At 46.1% G+C, this 19,571-nt stretch overlaps 1 protein-coding gene across 2 annotated transcripts; it reads left to right on the forward strand.

Annotated features, from left to right (window-relative positions):
* Positions 1 to 5,013: 5,013 nt before the first annotated feature.
* LOC141192331 (gastrula zinc finger protein XlCGF66.1-like) lies at positions 5,014 to 18,825 on the forward strand. Of its 2 annotated transcripts, XM_073661836.1 has the most exons (7): positions 5,014 to 5,355; positions 12,679 to 12,851; positions 15,655 to 15,804; positions 15,931 to 16,110; positions 16,194 to 16,317; positions 16,400 to 16,494; positions 18,388 to 18,825. In XM_073661836.1, exons 3-7 carry the CDS (start codon positions 15,727 to 15,729, stop codon positions 18,439 to 18,441), a joined length of 531 nt encoding a protein of 176 aa, XP_073517937.1. In that variant the 5' UTR covers positions 5,014 to 5,355; positions 12,679 to 12,851; positions 15,655 to 15,726; the 3' UTR covers positions 18,442 to 18,825. The 2 variants fall into 2 exon arrangements, with proteins under 2 accessions (XP_073517937.1, XP_073517938.1); XM_073661837.1 differs by lacking the exon at positions 5,014 to 5,355 and having other exon boundaries at positions 12,044 to 12,851.
* Positions 18,826 to 19,571: the final 746 nt, after the last annotated feature.

Consider the following 19,571-nt stretch of genomic DNA (forward strand, 5'->3'; position numbering starts at 1 on the left):
TTCTTTCTATTCTTCAAAAGTTGGGAGGTATACACACACGGCTCCGCACGCTTCATACACGCGCGGCTCCGCTCCGCACGCCTCGCACATACGCGTATCCGCTCCGTACACCTCGTACACACACACGGCTCTTCTCCGTACACACATGCGACTCCGCTCCGTACACACATGCGGCTCCGCTCCGTACACCTCGTACACACACACACGGCTCCACTCCGTACACCTCGTACACACACGGCTCTGCTCCGTACACCCGACTCCGCTCTGTACACACGGCTGCACTCGGTACACCTTGAACACACGGCTCTGCCCTGTATACACGGCTGAACTCCGTACACCTCGTACACACACGGCTCCGCTCCGTACACTTCGTACACGCGCGGCTTCGCTCCGTACACCTCGTACACGCGCGGCTTCGCTCCGTACACCTCATACACGCGCCGCTTCGCTCCGTACACCTCGTGCACGTGCGGCTCCGCTCCGTACACCTCGTACATGCGCGGCTCCACTCCGTACACCTTGTACACGCGCGGCTCCGCTCCGTACACCTTGTACACACGCGGCTCCGCTCCGTACACCTCGTACACACACACGGCTCCGCTCCGTACACCTCGTACACACACGGCTCTGCTCCGTACACCCGACTCCGCTCTGTACACACAGCTGAACGCCGTACACCTTGTACAAACGCACGCGATTCCGCTCCGTACACATGTGGCTACGCTCCGTACACCTCGTACACGCCTGGCTCCACTCCGTACACCTCGTACACACGGCTGCGCTCCGTACGCCTCGTCCACACGCGGCTCCGTACACACGCGGCTCCGCTCCGTACGCCTCCTACACGCGCGGCTCCGCTCCGTACGCCTCCTACACGCGCGGCTCCGCTCCGTACGCCTCCTACACGCGCGGCTCCGCTCCGTACGTCTCCTACACGCGCGGCTCCGCTCCGTACGCCTCCTACACGCGCGGCTGCGCTCCGTACGCCTCCTACACGCGCGGCTCCGCTCCGTACGCCTCCTACACGCGCGGCTCCGCTCCGTACGCCTCCTACACGCGCGGCTCCGCTCCGTACGCCTCGTACACGCGCGGCTCCGCTCCGTACGCCTCGTACACGCGCGGCTCCGCTCCGTACGCCTCGTACACGCGCGGCTCCGCTCCGTACGCCTCGTACACGCGCGGCTCCGCTCCATACGCCTCGTACACGCGCGGCTCTGCTCCGTACACCTCGTACACACGCGGCTCTGCTCCGTACACCTCGTACACACGCGGCTCTGCTCCGTACACCTCGTACACACGCGGCTCTGCTACATCCACACTGTAAACCCCTCCTGACCCCACACATAAACTTCAGCTCATCCAGCACCATGACAACCAGCACAGCAGAGTCCTGCATCCACTGAGGCCCCTGATCATGTGACCCCTGACTCCTCCCCTCCTGTGACCTCATCACAGGTCCTGTGGGCACAGAGCAGCCATATATGTGGTGGCGGCTCTGCAGGTGGAGGTATGTGGAGACCCCATTACTGGCCGCAGGGGGCATTAACCCCTTCAGCACGGAGACTCTTTTGGGGTCTCTGTGTGGTGTGAACAGTGAGGTAACAGCTGTGGACAGAATGCGGCTTAGCTGGTTCCCGTTCACATTAGATACAGTCAGATGGCTGCAGGATGAGAGGACAGTGGAGAATCCGTAATCCGCAGCCTATAAACCATGGAGATGTAGGGCAGTTACCTGAGGCCGGAGTGAATGCTCCTCACAGAGATGAGGCGGGGGGTCTCTCTATAAATGTCTGGCGTCAGTGCCCCCCGCGCCCCTCACATCGTAGCCGGGGGTCAGAGTTCGGTGCTGAATGAATAATGTTATAGCAGATTATTGACTTCTGAGTAATAACAAAAACCTCCTGATGTGACAATGGGTGAAACACGCTGAGGAGACTGAGCACAGGTCAGCGAGCTCAGTAATAAAAACCCCCGGACACCTCAATGTGAATACTGTAGTACAATATGGGGGGTCACAGTGATCACCTGGAGCTCAGCAGGAGATATCTGCATCTCAGTAACATAGACCCTGGATACCTCCATGTGAATACTGTAGTACAATATGGGGGACACAGTGATCACCTGGAGCTCAGCAGGAGATATCTGCATCTCAGTAACATAGACCCCCGGATACCTCAATGTGAATACTGTAGTACAATATGGGGGGACACAGTGATCACCTGGAGCTCAGCAGGAGATATCTGCATCTCAGTAACATAGACCCCCAGATACCTCAATCTGAATACTGTAGTACAATATGGGGGACACAGTGATCACCTGGAGCTCAGCAGGAGATATCTGCATCTCAGTAACATAGACCCCGGATACCCCAATGTGAATACTGTAGTACAATATGGGGGGACACAGTGATCGCCTGGAGCTCAGCAGGAGATATCTGCATCTCAGTAACATAGACCCCCAGATACCTCAATCTGAATACTGTAGTACAATATGGGGGACACAGTGATCACCTGGAGCTCAGCAGGAGATATCTGCATCTCAGTAACATAGACCCTGGATACCTCCATGTGAATACTGTAGTACAATATGGGGGGACACAGTGATCACCTGGAGCTCAGCAGGAGATATCTGCATCTCAGTAACATAGACCCCCGGATACCTCAATGTGAATAATGTAGTACAATATGGGGGGACACAGTGCTCACCTGGAGCTCAGCAGGAGATATCTGCATCTCAGTAATAAAGACCCCCGGATACCTCAATGTGAATACTGTAGTACAATATGGGGGGACACAGTGCTCACCTGGAGCTCAGCAGGAGATATCTGCATCTCAGTAACATAGACCCCGGATACCCCAATGTGAATACTGTAGTACAATATGGGGGGACACAGTGATCACCTGGAGCTCAGCAGGAGATATCTGCATCTCTGTAACATAGACCCCGGATACCTCAATGTGAATACTGTAGTACAATATGGGGGGACACAGTGATCACCTGGAGCTCAGCAGGAGATATCTGCATCTCAGTAACATAGACCCCGGATACCTCCATGTGAATACTGTAGTACAATATGGGGGGACACAGTGATCACCTGGAGCTCAGCAGGAGATATCTGCATCTCAGTAACATAGACCCCCGGATACCTCAATGTGAATAATGTAGTACAATATGGGGGGACACAGTGCTCACCTGGAGCTCAGCAGGAGATATCTGCATCTCAGTAATAAAGACCCCCGGATACCTCAATGTGAATACTGTAGTACAATATGGGGGGACACAGTGCTCACCTGGAGCTCAGCAGGAGATATCTGCATCTCAGTAACATAGACCCCGGATACCCCAATGTGAATACTGTAGTACAATATGGGGGGACACAGTGATCACCTGGAGCTCAGCAGGAGATATCTGCATCTCTGTAACATAGACCCCGGATACCTCAATGTGAATACTGTAGTACAATATGGGGGGACACAGTGATCACCTGGAGCTCAGCAGGAGATATCTGCATCTCAGTAACATAGACCCCCGGATACCTCAATGTGAATAATGTAGTACAATATGGGGGGGACACAGTGCTCACCTGGAGCTCAGCAGGGGATATCTACATCTCAGTAACATAGACCCCCGGATACCTCAATGTGAATAATGTAGTACAATATGGGGGGACACAGTGCTCACCTGGAGCTCAGCAGGAGATATCTGTATCTCAGTAACATAGACCCCGGATACCCCAATGTGAATACTGTAGTACAATATGGGGGGACACAGTGCTCACCTGGAGCTCAGCAGGAGATATCTGCATCTCAGTATCTGTGATTGGCGGATGCAGCTTAGCGGCTGAGTAACAAAGAGACAATATACCGGGAGCTACAAGGAGAGCAGCACAACGTATCAGCCGTGTGAGGAATTGCTAGAATAGGAGTTAACCCTTCTGTGTGGATTCTTGAGCCTCTGTAGGTAATAGACATTTATAATAAAATGTATTGAAGGGGCAAGAAGCAATAGATCAACAAGAACTCGTCATCCACATGAATAGTGACTGACGCTCGCTGATTGCTAGTTGTTCAGGGCTGGAATTGAGGTCAAAGTGCAAAAATAAGGGATGATTGTCTGTGGGATTTATACATGGGGAATGTTTCCATGTGCCATGAAGATGAATGTACAAGTTGGAACGATCTCTGACTACCTATGCTCTGGGAAGGAGCTAATAAAGTGCCCCAATAAAGTACAGCAATACTCACCTATAGAATAATAATATACTGTTTATTATTTTTATTATTAGTATCCAAGTCTGATACTAATAATAGTATCATACTGTGTGAGACCATCATACTGAGCTAGATGGGCACACAGGAGAACAATTCCCTTGTGATGAGTCAGATAGGGGTAAGTAGGTGAGAAATACAGACCATTGGTCTCTCTGAAGGAAAAACCTACAAACAGGGACGCCAATGCCCAATAGAATAAAATGTGTAAACCTTTATTAATTTCAACAAAGAACAAATAGACTCACACAAATATTAAAAAGAGGACCAGATGCAGAGTATGGTAAGTCACTCAGAAAGTGATTAAGACCTTTTCCTAGATGTAGCCCAAGTAAAGTGCTATACATGTGGATAAGGGCTGAGAGACTGAACCACTAATGGACACAGAGACATGGGAAGCAAGATGAAATAGACTTTCCAGCTCAAGCAAAGGGTGGCCACAACCTTATATGCACTTGTGCACATTAGACTGAAAAAACCTGAAGGACTGAACTGGAATGTAAATTGGTGTGCATGCAGCATGTAAGAGCATGTTCACACATGGCCACTAACCAGAAAAAAAGACAGAAACACAATACACAAATACCCTGAAATAAATAAATAAACCACAATAGTGCATGAAAATAATAAAGGGTACTTAGTTAACATAATTTTGATCAAAATAATGCGAAAGCCTTATGTGTAATGTGCACAAGTGCATATAAGGGTGTGGCCACTCTTTGCCTGAGCTGGAAAGTCTATTTCACCTTGCTTCCCATGTCTCTGTGTCCACTGTTTTGGTTCAGTCTCTCAGCCCTTATCTACATGTATGTCACTTGACAAATGGTAAGGTTTTTAATATTAGAGTAAGGACTGTACCATAAGGGTCGCTACGACGAGGCGGGATGGCTTTCACATTATTTTGGTCAAAAATTATGTTAACTGAGTACCCTTTATTATTTTCATGCACTATTGCGGTTTGTTTCTTTGTTTATTTATTTATTTCAGGGTATTTGTGTTTTGTAAGAAAATCCTTACTGAGAGCTGGAAGAGCCGAGAAAACAGTGTAGACAATTTCTTCAAAGCAGAGAATGAAGTTTATTCAGAGGTACGTGGCAGAACAGTTCAGAAAGCAGGCAGGGAGAATATACTTGACACGCGCAGGTGTCTAGACGAGCGACACAGCATTAGGATATCTGGCGATGGTCTGGCCATGGTGTGGCTTCGGTCTGGCGATGGTGTGGCCTTGGCGGTGGACTGCCTTGGCGATGGACTTTCATGGACTGCCTGTAGACTGGCGATAGAATGGCCCTGAACAACAGTATCAGAGCCTTTTTATGCATAGCTTAAACAAAGGAACTACATATTGCGGCAAAAGGCTTATACATGATAACATCATACTGCAGGGAGGACGTGCATTTTAGAACACCAATGTGATAATGCAACATGACAATATTTATGAGTATTTTTACCAAACTCCATTAGAATCTATAAATTCTCATGTCGTTACTTAAGTAATGACTAGTGTTGAGCGATACCTTCCGATATCAGGAAATATCGTATCGGATTGGATCGGACCGATACTCAAAAAGTATCGGATATCGCCGATTCCGATACCGGAAACCAATGCAAGTCAATGGGACACTAATATCGGAATGAAAATAAACCCTTTCTTTCCTTGTAGGTTAATTCTACATGAAGTAAAACAACTAAGAATAATGTAGAATGTATTATGCGAAAAGCCAGCAATTCATCAGCGGCATACACCGGTACCCGACAATTTACAACAGAAAGAATAGAGCACCACACATAGATTAGATAGATAGAAACATGTCAGTCACATATATATGAAGTACAGTGACAGTGTTGCTTACTGTACTTGTCATTTAGTGTAAAGGATTTATTAAAAAAAATAATAGTGTTTTCATGCACCGTCTCTTTAAAAAAGCCGGCCGGCAATTCAGCAGCGGTACCCGACAATTTATGACAGACAGAATAGAGCTTCACACATAGATTAGATAGATAGAAACATGTCAGTCACATATATATGAAGTACAGTGACAGTGTTGGTTACTGTACTTGTCATTTAGTGTAAAGGATTTATTTAAAAAAATAATAGTGTTTTCATGCACTGTCTCTTTAAGAAAGCCGGCCGGCAATTCAGCATCTGTACCCGACAATTTAGAATAGAAGGAATAGAGAATCACACATAGATTAGATAGATAGAAACATGTCAGTCACATATATATGAAGTACAGTGACAGTGTTGATTACTGTACTTGTCATTTAGTGTTAAAATAAAGGATTTATTTAAAAAAAAATTGGCGTGAGGTTCCCCTTAATTTTAGTCTCTAGCGGAGGTTAAGCAGACAGCTGGGGCAGATGTTTGAAGCCTGGGAAGGGGGTAATACCCACGGAGCTTCCCAGGCTACTAATATCAGCCCCCAGCTGAATACATAGCCTTTACTAGCTATTAAAATGGGGGACCCCCCCCCAAAAAAATGACGTGGGGTCCCCCCTAATTTAATAGCTAGCAAAGGCTAGGCAGACAGCTGGGGGCTGATATTAATAGCCCAGGAAGGGAGCCATGAATATTGACCCCCTCCCAGGCTAGAAACACCAGCCGTCAGCCGCCCCAGAAATGGCGCATCCAGGCATGCTTGCGCTCCTCAGCGTCTCTCTGTGACGGCATCCAGATGAGCCGACAATGAAATCGGCTCACCTCAGGCACGTCACTGACAGCGTGGGAGAATTCTCCTGCACTCAGCGCTTCAGCGTGAGAATTTTCCCACGCTGTCAGTGACATGCATGAGGTGAGGTCATGTCCAATGAACTCAGCTCACCTCATGCACGTCACTGACAGCGTGGGAAAATTCTCACGCTGAAGCGCTGAGTGCAGGAAAATTCTCCCACGCTGTCAGTGACGTGCATGAGGTGAGGTCATGTCCAATGAACTCAGCTCACCTCATGCACGTCACTGACAGCGTGGGAGAATTCTCACGCTGAAGCGCTGAGTGCAGGAGAATTTTCCCACGCTGTCAGTGACGTGCATGAGGTGAGCCGAGTTCATTGGACATGACCTCGGCTCATCTGGATGCCGTCACAGAGAGACACTGAGGAGCGCAAGCAAGCCTGCTCTTCTCAGTGTCCGCGGGATGACAGGCTGGATGGCAGCGTTCTGCTGCGGTCCAACCTGTCATCTCGATGTAGCAGAGCTGGAGCTGTCCTGGGAACCATGGAAAGGTAAGGATAAGGTTGCTTTATTATTTTTCTTTTATTGCAGGAGATCGTTGGCTTCAGCTGGAATGGGCGTGATGGTAAGTATAGTTTAATTTAGAACAATAAAGAATTGTGTCTTTATTTCAATTAAAGGACTTTATTCTGGGTGTTGTGTTTTTTTAAAATACTTTACTAGAAATTCATGGTGGTCATGTCTAATATTGGCGTGACCCCATGAATTTCGGGCTTAGGGCCAGCTGATAATGCCAAGCTGGCCTTAACCCCTTTATTACCCAGTGAGCCACCGCACCAGGGCCCTGGATGAGTTGGGTACAGCGCCAGAAGATGGCGCTTCTATGAACGCGCCATTTTCCGGGGCGGCTGCGAACTGCAATTTGCAGCGGGTGGGGCCCAGAAAGCTTGGGTCTCCCTGCGCTGCAGATTCCAGCCCCCAGCTGCCTAGTTGTACCTGGCTGGACACAAAAACAGGGCGAAGCCCCACGTATTTTTTTTTTTAATTATTTCATGAAATTCATGAAATAATTAAGAAAAAAAGGGCTTCCCTATATTGTTGTGTCCGGCCAGGTACAAATAGGCAGCTGGTGGTTGGGGGCAGCCCGTTCCTGCCTGCTGTACCTGGCTGGACACAAATATAGGGCGAAGCCCCACATCAATTTTTTTTTAATTATTTCATGAATTTCCTGAAATAATTAAAAAAAAATTGACGTGGGGCTTCGCACTATATTTGTGTCCAGCCAGGTACAGCAGGCAGGAACGGGCTGCCCCCATCCACCAGCTGCCTATTTGTACCTGGCCGGACACAACAATATAGGGAAGCCCTTTTTTTCTTTATTATTTCATGAAATAATTAAAAAAAAAATACGTGGGGCTTCTCCCTATTTTTGTGTCCAGCCAGGTACAACTAGGCAGCTGGGGGATGGAATCTGCAGGGCAGGGAGACCCAAGCTTTCTGGGCCCCCCCCCCCCCCCGCTGCAAATTGCAGTCCGCAGCCACCCCGGAAAATGGCGCGTTCATAGAAGCTGGATGCTGTACCTGGCTGGCATACAAAAATATGGCAAAGCCCACGTCAACATTTTTGGGAAAAATTAATTAAAAAATAAATAATAATTTAGGGACTGCATCTTTATTAACTCCTCAAATGTTATTTAGTGTTAAAATAAAGGATTTATTTAAAAAAAAAATTGGCGTGGGATCCCCCATAATTTTAGTCTCTAGCGGAGGTTAAGCAGACGGCTGGGGCAGATGTTTGAAGCCTGGGAAGGGGGTAATACCCACGGAGCTTCCCAGACTACTAATATCAGCCCCCAGCTGAATACCTAGCCTTTACTAGCTATTAAAATGGGGGACCCCCCCAAAAAAATGACGTGGGGTCCCCCCTATTTTAATAGCTAGCAAAGGCTAGGCAGACAGCTGGGGGCTGATATTAATAGCTCAGGAAGGGTGCCATGAATATTGACCCCCTCCCTGGCTAGAAACACCAGCCGTCAGCCGCCCCAGAAATGGCACTTAGCCTCGCTCTTCCACGCTGCCCTGGTGCGGTGGCAGGGGGTAATAGGGCTGGGGTTCATTTCAGCGCCAGCTGCCATGAAGCCCAGGTTAGTAATGATGGGCGTCTATAAGACACCCCCATTACTAACCTACAAAGTGTTAAAAAGAAAAAACACACACTACACCCAGAAAAAAATAATTTATTTGAAATAAAACACACCATTTTATTTAATTCTTAGTTTACTAAAAAAAAAAATAGTTACCTGTCCACGTTCCTGCGCTGATCTCCCATGCACAGCTGTCACATCTGGAGATGGTGACAGCTGTGCATGGCTGCTGTAAGCTCACGCTGCCGGGAACACGTCCGCTCCCGGCAGCGGGAGCCACTGACTGAGGTCACCGGAGTGCATTCAGGCAGCGCAGCTCCGGAGACCTCCTTTACGGCACTGCTGTACCGTGGGAATTTCTCACGATACAGCAGGGCTGTAAAGCAGCTAACCGGAGCAGCGCTGCCTGAACTCCGGTGAACCCGCTTATGCAATGACGGGGCTGCTTTACGGCCCCGTCATTCTAGCGGCGGCGGCTGTTCAGAGCGGTCACATTCTATGTGGCTCCTCTGAACTGGAGATCTTCGTGGGACACTCGTGGACTACTACGGAGGGGTAAGGATAAGGTTGTGGTTTATTATTTTATATTTTATTACAGGAGATCGATGGCTTCGGGGAATTAGGTGAGTATAGGTGTAGTTTTTTATTTTTTACTTTATTTTAGGTGGCGATCGGCAGGGACAGGTAATGTATAAACTAATTTACTGTAGGTAACCACTGGCCACCAATGACATGTATTTAAAATTTATTGGGGACCATGGGTCAATTTAAATAGCAGGATCAGGCTGATGGGAACTACTGCTCCCATCGAGCTGATCCTGCTGGCACGAGTGGACGGGGGACAGACATAGGCCGATGGGAGTAGTAGTGTCACATCGGCCTATGTCTGCCTGCACGCACACACCCCCAGACATCGCACAGACACAGCGCACACCCGCACACACCCCCAGACATCGCACAGACACCGCACACACCCGCACACACGCCCAGACATCGCACAGACACCGCGCACACACACCCGCAGACACCGCGCACACCCGCACACACTCGCAGACATCGCACAGACACCGCGCACACCCGCACACACTCGCAGACATCGCACAGACACCGCACACACTCGCAGACATCGCACAGACACCGCGCACACCCCCGCAGACATCGCACACACACTCGCAGACACACGCACAGACACCCACACACACTAATCATGACGGGCTGATGGTCTGGGAGGTGAGGCTGACCTGTGCGGCCGTGGGAAAGTTCATGTGAGTTCATGCAATGCAGTCAAGCATGAACTCACATGAACCCTCCGAGGGCACCGCGGCGACTTCAAATGAACAGCTGATCGGCATCACCTGATACCTCAGCTGTTCATTTGAAATAACCGGCGGGAAAGCGCAGCACAGAACGGGAAAGCCGGCGGTGAAGTCTTTTCACTGCCGGCTTCCCCGCCCGGGTCCTTCGCTCCCCGCTCCTTGGTGCTGCGCTCCCCGCCCGGTCTTAACTTACGATCAGGATGGGAGGTGGCGAGGGGAGCGGAGGATCGGGGTGGGAGGCTGCGGGGAAGCAGTATGGGGCTGTGTGATTGTTTAAAAGCCGGCGGCTATTTACCGCCCGCCGGTTTTTTACCGCGCGCCGGCTTTTAAACAATCAGGAGAATTCTCTCACGCTGGGATGGCATTCTGATGACAGGCTGGATCTCAGCTGAGTGCTGCCATCCAGCTTGTCATCGTTCAGAGACACTGCAGAGCGCAGGCATTATGGGAACTTCCGATTCCGGTATTCGATATTGTAAAAGTATCGGAATTAAGTATTGGAATTCCGATACCGCGAATATCGGCCGATACCCGATATTTCAGTATCGGAATGCTCAACACTAGTAATGACAGTTTCCTAATAATTCTCGACATATTGCCAACTGTATTGTCCTAATTTCCATACCACAATTACAAGGACATTATTTACTACCCTAAGGAATTGGGCCAAAAAATGGCAAATGGGGTTCAATGCCGATAAATGTAAGGTCATGCACATGGGAAAGAAAAACAGCAGTCACCCATACATCTTAAATGGGAAACCTTTGGGGAAATCTGACATGGAGAAGGACCTGGGCGTCTTGGTTAATAGCAAATTAAATTGCAGTGCTCAGTGTCAGGCAGCAGCTGCGAAGGCAAATAGAGTCATGGCATGCATCAGAAGAGGAATAGGGGCATATGATGAGAACATTGTTCTTCCTCTGTATAAAGCGCTGGTAAGGCCGCACTTAGAATATTGTGCACAGTTCTGGGCTCCGGTGCTCAGGAAAGACATATTGGAGCTAGAGCGGGTACAAAGGAGGGCGACTAAGGTAATAAAGGGAATGGAGGGACTAGAATACCCAGAGAGGTTGTCAAAATTAGGCCTATTTACGTTGGAAAAGAGAAGGCTTAGGGGAGACCTCATAAACATGTATAAATACATCAGGGGGCAGTACAGAGATCTCTCCCATGACCTGTTTATACCAAGGATGGTGACAAAGACGAGGGGGCACACTATGCGTCTGGAGGAAAGGAGGTTCCTGCACCAGCATAGAAGGGGATTCTTTACGGTAAGAGCCGTGAGACTCTGGAACTCTCTGGGAGAGGAAGTGGTGATGTCCAACTCACTTAATGAGTTCAAGAGAGGCCAGGACGCCTTTCTTGAGAGCAATAAAATTACATCTTATGCTTAGTGATAGTTAATTAATCCAGGGATTTAATCTGACTGCCAGATTGGTGTCGGGAAGTGAATTTTTCCTCAATGATGTAAATTGGCCTATACCGCATGGTTTTTTGTTGCCTTCCCCTGGATCAACGCTGCGGAATAGCTGCAGTGCACAAGAAATAGGCTGAACTGGATGGGCGCTTGTCTTTTTTCGGCCTTATAAACTATGTAACTATGTATGTAACACTACTTATTTACTCTTACATTGACCTGCAGCTGTTGCTATTAACCTTTGTGTATACTAACCATACCTGCTAATGGCACTGACATCATTTTATGATTCCCTTGTGACTAGGACGCACAGGAAATGCATCTCATTAGCTCAAACTTCTGAACAAGATGGCTGCTAGGTTTAACATGGCTGTTCAGAATATTAGGACTTCTCATTCTCTTACATGTTTCTGTCTTTGTTTTTGTCTGTTTGGTGGCCATGTGTGAACATCCTCTTACATGCTGCATACACACCAATTTACATTCCAGTTCAGTCCTTCAGGTTTTTTCAGTCTAATGTGCACAAGTGCATATAAGTGTGTGGTCACCCTTTGCCTGAGCTGGAAAGTCTATTTCATCTTGCTTCCCATGTCTCTGTGTCCATTAGTGGTTCAGTCTCTCAGCCCTTATCCACATGTATGTCACTTAACAAATGGTAAGGTTTTTAATATTAGAGTTAGGACTGTCTCATAAGGGTCGCCGTGATGAGACGGGATGGCTTTCGCATTATTTTGATCAAAATTATGTTAACTAAGTACCCTTTATTACTTTTATGCACTATTGCGGTTTATTTATTTATTTCAGGGTATTTGTGTATTGTTTCTGTCTTTTTTTTTTTAATTGATATCATATTGTGTGCCAGGAGGAAGACATCAGATAGTACTTTCTGAAGGAAAGCAAAGATTGGCAGTGGGAATCCAGATTACATGCAGGGGGCATAGCTCTGGCCAGGAGGCCTACTTAAACGGTTCGGAACTCTGCCGAGTGGGAACAGAAGACCAATAGGCCTAATTAAGGGAAGAAAACTTCACTAAGGTGAGCAGCAGGATGAGGTCCTTCGCTCAGGCCAGGAGGCCTACTTAAACGGTACAGAACTTTGCACTGAGGAAGCAGAAGACCTAATTAAAAGGGATTAAGTTAAGGAAGGATTCCTTATCTTAGACAAATAGAATTTATGGAAACAATTGTCTATAGTAGACAGGAAGCTACAGTGTTGCCAAACTGGGACACCAGTTCTCCTACGGAGAGCTGAAGATGCAATGCTTCAACAAGAAGTGTGTGGCCCTCATCAGATGAACTTTGAGAGTATCAGTGAGGAGTTGTACCAATGCACCTCAGCCAGTGAGGTCCTCACAAATAAACAGGGAGCTAACAGTAAAGGAATGTGCACACGATCCGGACAGGCAGCTCTTTGGACGCAGTATACTTTATGATGCATCCAAAGCACTGCGTTATATGAACGCAGGTGAATCCCCATGTGTTCATTGAACCATGTGTATTCACTGCATTCAATACATTGTAGTGATCTAATTTCTCATGTGGAGACTAGCGACTCCACATGAGAAATTGATATGCTGCGGTCTGGAAAGATGTGCCGCATGTCCATGTCCGCGGGTGATCCGCAGGTGCACGGAGACTCATAGTGGACATGAGATTTCTACAAATCCCATCCACTATGCTGTAACATCTCTCCGCTGCTTGTTTGACACTGCATTAGTATGCAGCGTCAAACCCGCAGCGGCTCCTGATCGTGTGCACATACCCTAACTATGAGGGGCCATAGCGACACGTCTCGCCCTATATAGTCCCCACAGGTGATGATGGGCCTTCCCATAATGATTTTCTGGACTGTTGTAGCTTGTAACAAAACTTATGTGCCACCACATGTAACCGGAAAATCTTGACTCTGCATAGTGTAGAAGAAGCATTCATAAAGTGTTGTGCCTGCTATCTGATGTATATGCTTCTCATCAAGTTCTTGTTAAGTAAAGAAAAGTTTTTTGATTTTTGGACTTTGGTCTCCCTCATTCATCTCCATACCATCTGGTCCTGGCCTGCCAAGTACAATGACAGCATGCGATCTGCAGAGTCAAGAGATATGCCAAATACATATATATATTTTTTTCCTTTTGGGGTTGAGGGGCCCAATTACAGCTATTGCTGTGGGACCTGTGATTTCTATCTACACCACTGTGTACAAGATGTGTAAAGGATAATAGTGTATTATGAAGTTGTTATGGACGTGACTTAACTAACATTGTGCAGTGAGTAATACCATCTGGACCTGGCCTGTCAAGTACATCGGTAGCATGCGGTCTGCAGAGTCAGGAAATATGACTCCAAAATGCCAAAACTGATTTATTTATTTTTTTCACATTAAACCTTTTTTTTAAACAACTCTGCTTAGTGCGATCATACAGCAATACAAGCCACTGAAGGCTCCGGTAATGCACTGTACTACTGTAGTGCTGTGTACTATCACTGCTTGTCATGTAATACTAACGGCCCCATACACATGAGATAAGTGTTGGCTGATCGGTCATTTGGCAGACGGCTATCTCTCCTGACTCCCCCATACACACAAATATTCCAGCTTTCCTGTGAACTGTATGAGGGTCGCCTCCAGATTCCTCTAGCGGAGGATTATCTACAGGAAGAACAAACGGATTAGCATCTGAAATTCAGTATGCCAAATCCTTCTCTGCCCTGGCATAATCTGTCAGGAGGCCCCCAAATACATTATATTGTTGAACAAACCACCGAAATTAGTGCTTTCATCAACTTTAGGCTAATGTGTCTGGGGGCATTAAAAGGTAACTTATTGGACGCTGCCTCTGGCCTGGCCTAATAGACATTCGTACATTACAGGCCCAGACACCATTATTAGGCATTTAAGTATCGTAGTAACTAGGCAGCCCCCTGCTATCGAGTACTTGGGGGAAGGGGCATTGAGCTGAATTCTACCAAACCCTCTTAGATGCCATGTTTGCTTTTGACAGCAGCAAGTGGGTAAGCTGCCAGGGTTTTGTGCAGCCACACCTGTGCGATCCCTGCGACGTACATCTATGTCCTGATGCTCAAAAGAGTTATTTTTTTAAAAAACAAATGTTTAACGTATTAAAAAATAACAAAATGTATCTTATGCGTTTTGCATGTTTTTTTTTATTGTTACATGAACTGATGGTGCCAATTTTCTTTTGAAACATTTTAATATCTTTTTTTCTGGTGTTTTTCTTGTAATATAAGGCCAGAAATAAACCCCATAAAACACTGTACATGGAGACTTTGGCATCAAATCATTTCTGTCTGCCCTGTTTGTGCAAATAAAAAATCTTTTATAAAATCCTCAAACTTCTGTGTGTAAATCAGAAATGAGATGTAACATGATATAAGATTACAGTCCGGGGAAGACAGGAAACGTTCATATAGACGGCCAGTGGAGATGTAGTCAGTGACGGACTCTGGCCGAATATGTTTCTAGAGCCGTAGTAGAAGATGAAGATGTCGTCCTCATCATGAAGTAGTTATTTCTCATGTCACGTGTAATGAATATCTCCTGCAGTATTGCTAATGCCGATTCCAGTGTTGGTAAATGAGATGAGAATTGGCAATACGGAAGATGAGTCTATGAGAAACGTATTCAGCTACAGACTCCAAGGAAGAAACTGCTTGTTGTCTGTGGCCTAAAATATATAGGTTTTATTAGCATATATAAAGAAGAAAGCTAAATTCTTTAAAATAATAAATCTCCTCATATGTTTCCTTTATTTTCTCCAGTAATTGTATTATTACACAGGATTTTTATGATGTTACATAGGCTCATCTTCTTCTCATTAAGGTCTCTACAATATCGGATCCTCTCAGTGAAGATCTACTATAGAAAAGAGTTTTCCACATTTACCAATCAAGGATGGATATGGACAGGGACAAGATGGCGGAGAGGATATTACACCTCACCCTAGAGATCCTCTTCCGGCTTACTGGAGAGGTACGAGATTCTGATGACGTCACATTACCTCATTATCTATGGGAATAACGGATGGACAGAACTGGAGAGGTGAGGACTCTGGAAATGTCTGTAGTGAAATTTATTAATGTGTCTCTCCATAACCAGGATTACAAAGTAGTGAAGAAGACCTCTAGTGAGCGCTGTCAGGCCCCTGTGTCTGAGGGATGGGGAAGACCCTTGAGCTCAATCATGGGTCCTCCACCTCACCCCCTGATACATGAGGACATCAATGACCAGAAGATTCTAGAACTCACCTACAAGATGATTGAGCTTCTGACTGGAGAGGTGACACTGCTGGGAATGCTGGGACCTTATACAGTAATGCTATGAAGGGATCGGGGGGATGATGGTATCATTGTTTGTGTCAGGTCCCTATAAGGTGTCAAGACTTCACTGTCTATTTCTCCATGGAAGAGTGGGTATATTTAGAAGGACACAAAGATCTGTACAAGGACGTCATGATGGAGGTTCCCCAGCCCCTCACATCACCAGGTAATAGACAGGACTAAATACACATGGCCTATAATTATCTGTATGTAAAGAATGAATTCAGTCCTGTATGTGTTTCCACCAGATCTATCCAGTAAGAGGACAACACCAGAGAGATGTCCCCGTCATCTTCCACATGACTGTAAACAAGAAGATCCCAATTTTCCTCAGGCTCATCAGGTAGATGGAGAGAAGGTGTCATGAGATCTCCCCTATGATGTTTAGACGGCTTTGAAGGTCTTGTTTTCAGTCTTGTTTTATCAACCAGTATTATATGTTTTATACTTGTGTAATGAGAACGGTGGATATGGCAGGATTAGAGCTGATCATACAACCCCTGGCAAAAATTATGGAATCACCGGGCTCAGAGGATGTTCACTCAGTTGTTTAATGTTGTTGAAAAAAAGCAGATCACAGACATGGCACAAAACTAAAGTCATTTCAAATGGCAACTTTAGGGCTTTAAGAAACACTAAAGGAAATCAAGATTAAAAATGTGGTACTCAGTAAGGGTCATTTTTTTTTAGACCAAGCAGAGGGAAAAAATTATGGAATCACTCAATTCTGAGGAAAAAATTATGGAATCACCCTGTCAATTTTAATTTCCCAAACTAACACCTGCATCAAATTAGATCTGCTCGTTAGTCTGCATCTAAAAAGGAGTGATCACACCTTGGAGAGCTGTTGAACCAAGTGGACTGACATGAATCATGGCTCCAACACGAGAGATGTCAATTGAAACAAAGGAGAAGATTATCAAACTCTTAAAAGGAGGTAAATCATCGCGCAATGTTGCAAAAGATGTTGGTTGTTCACAGTCAGCTGTATCTAAAGTTTGTATTTGGTCCAGATAACATGGGAAGGTTGTTAAAAGCAAACATACTGGTAGACCAAGGAAGACATCAAAGTGTCAAGACCGGAAACTTAAAGCAATATGTCTTCAAAACAGGAAATGCACAACAAAACAAATGAGGAATGAATGGGAGGAAACTGGAGTCAATGTCTGTGACCGAACTGTAAGAAACCGCCTAAAGGTAATGGGATTTACATACAGAAAAGCTAAACAAAAGCCATCATTAACACCTAAACAGAAAAAAACAAGGTTACAATGGGCTAAGGAAAAGCAATCATGGACTGTGGATGACTGGATGAAAGTCATATTCAGTGATGAATCGCGAATCTGCATTGGGCAAGGTGATGATACTGGAACTTTTGTTTTGTGCCGTTCCAATGAGATTTATAAAGATGACTGCATGAAGAGAACATTCAAATTTCCACAGTTATTGATGATATGGGGCTGCATGTCATGTAAAGGCACTGGGGAGATGGCTGTCATTACATCTTCAATAAATGCCCAAGTTTACATTGATATTTTGGACAGTTTTCTCATCCCATCAATTGAAAGGATGTTTGGGGATGATGACATCATTTTTCAAGATGATAATGCATCCTGCCATAGAGCAAAAACTGTGAAAACATTCCATGAAATAAGACACATAAGGTCAATGTCATGGCCTGCAAATAGTCCGGATCTCAATCCAATTGAAAATCTTTGGTGGAAGTTGAAGAAAATGGTCCATGACAAGGCTCCAACCTGCAAAGCTGATCTGGCAACAGCAATCAGAGAAAGTTGAAGTCAGATTGATGAAGAGTACTGTTTGTCACTCATTAAGTTCATGCCTCAGAGACTGCAAGCTGTTATTAAAGCCAGAGGTGGTGCAACAAAATACTAGTGATGTATGGGAGTGTTCTTTTGTGTATTTGTTTTTCATGATTCCATAATTTTTCTCAGAATTGAGTGATTCCATAATTTTTTCCCTCTGCTTGGTCTGAAAAAAATTACCCTTACTGAGCACCACATTTTTAATCTTGATTTCTTTTAGTGCTTCTTAAAGCCCTAAAGTTGCCATTTGAAATAACTTTAGTTTTGTGCCGTGTCTGTGATCTGCTTTTTTTCAACAACATTAAACAACTGAATGAACATCCTCCGAGCCCGGTGATTCCATAATTTTTGCCAGGGGTTGTAGATGTGACTCCTCCATCTGTCTGTGACTTTTACAATATTTGTTTCAGGGTGAAGATCTGACCCATATTAATACTACAGAGACCTACAGTGCCTACAAGTAGTATTCAACCCCCTGCAGATTTAGCTGGTTGACACATGCGGAATTAACTTGGCATTGTGACATTTGTACTGTAGATCAGCCTGGAAGTGGGAAATGCACTGCTGCAAATATTGTTTTTTTTGTTTGTTTGTTTGTTTGTTTTTTTTAAAACGTTAAAAGTTAATTCAGAGTGTCATTTGTTATTCAACCCCTCAAACCACAAGAATTCTGTTTGGTCCCCCTAAAGTATTAAGAAGTAGTTCAGGCACCAAGAATAATGAGCTTCACATGTGTGGATTAAAGATCTCTTTTGCCAGCCTTTTCTGACTATTTAAGACCCTCCCCAAACTTGTGAACAGCACTCAGACATGGTCAACATGGGAAAGACAAAGGAGCATTCCAAGGCCATCAGAGACAAGATCATGGAGGGTCACAAGGCTGGCAAGTGGTACAAAACCCTTTCCAAGGAGTTGGACCTACCTGTCTCCACTGTAGGGAGCATCATCCGTAAGTGGAAGGCTTATGGAACTATTGTTAGCCTTCCACGGTCTGGACAGCCTTTGAAAGTGTCCTCCCGTGCCGAGGCCAGGCTTGTCCGAAGAGTCAAGGCTAACCCAAGGACAACAAGGAAGGAGCTCCGGGAAGATCTCATGGCAGTGGGGACATTGGTTTCAGTCAATACCATAAGTAACGTACTCCACCGCAATGGTCTCCGTTCCAGACGAGCCCGTAAGGTACCTTTACTTTCAAAGCGTCATGTCAAGGCTCGTCTACAGTTTGCTCATGATCACTTGGAGGACTTTGAGACAGACTGGTTCAAGGTTCTATGGTCTGATGAGACCAAGATCGAGATCTTTGGTGCCAACCACACACGTGACGTTTGGAGACTGGATGGCACTGCATACGACCCCAAGAATACCATCCCTACAGTCAAGCATGGTGGTGGCAGCATCATGCTGTAGGGCTGTTTCTCAGCCAAGGGGCCTGGCCATCTGGTCCGCATCCATGGGAAGATGGATAGCACGGCCTACCTGGAGATTTTGGCCAAGAACCTCCGCTCCTCCATCAAGGATCTTAAGATGGGTCGTAATTTCATCTTCCAACAAGACAACGACCCAAAGCACACAGCCAAGAAAACCAAGGCCTGGTTCA

Source organism: Phyllobates terribilis, unplaced genomic scaffold (genome assembly GCF_046119375.1).
Source record: "Phyllobates terribilis strain yellow unplaced genomic scaffold, ASM4611937v1 Scaffold_60__1_contigs__length_8166268, whole genome shotgun sequence".
Classification (NCBI taxonomy): Eukaryota; Metazoa; Chordata; class Amphibia; order Anura; family Dendrobatidae; genus Phyllobates; species Phyllobates terribilis.

Coding starts and splice junctions, on each gene's coding strand:
- LOC141192331 (XM_073661836.1), top strand. CDS start 15,727: ATGGATATGGACAGGGACAAGATGGCGGAGAGGATATTACACCTCACC. Junction 16,111..16,193: donor TTGAGCTTCTGACTGGAGAG/GTGACACTGCTG, acceptor TGTTTGTGTCAG/GTCCCTATAAGGTGTCAAGA. Junction 16,495..18,387: donor ATTTTCCTCAGGCTCATCAG/GTAGATGGAGAG, acceptor TATTTGTTTCAG/GGTGAAGATCTGACCCATAT.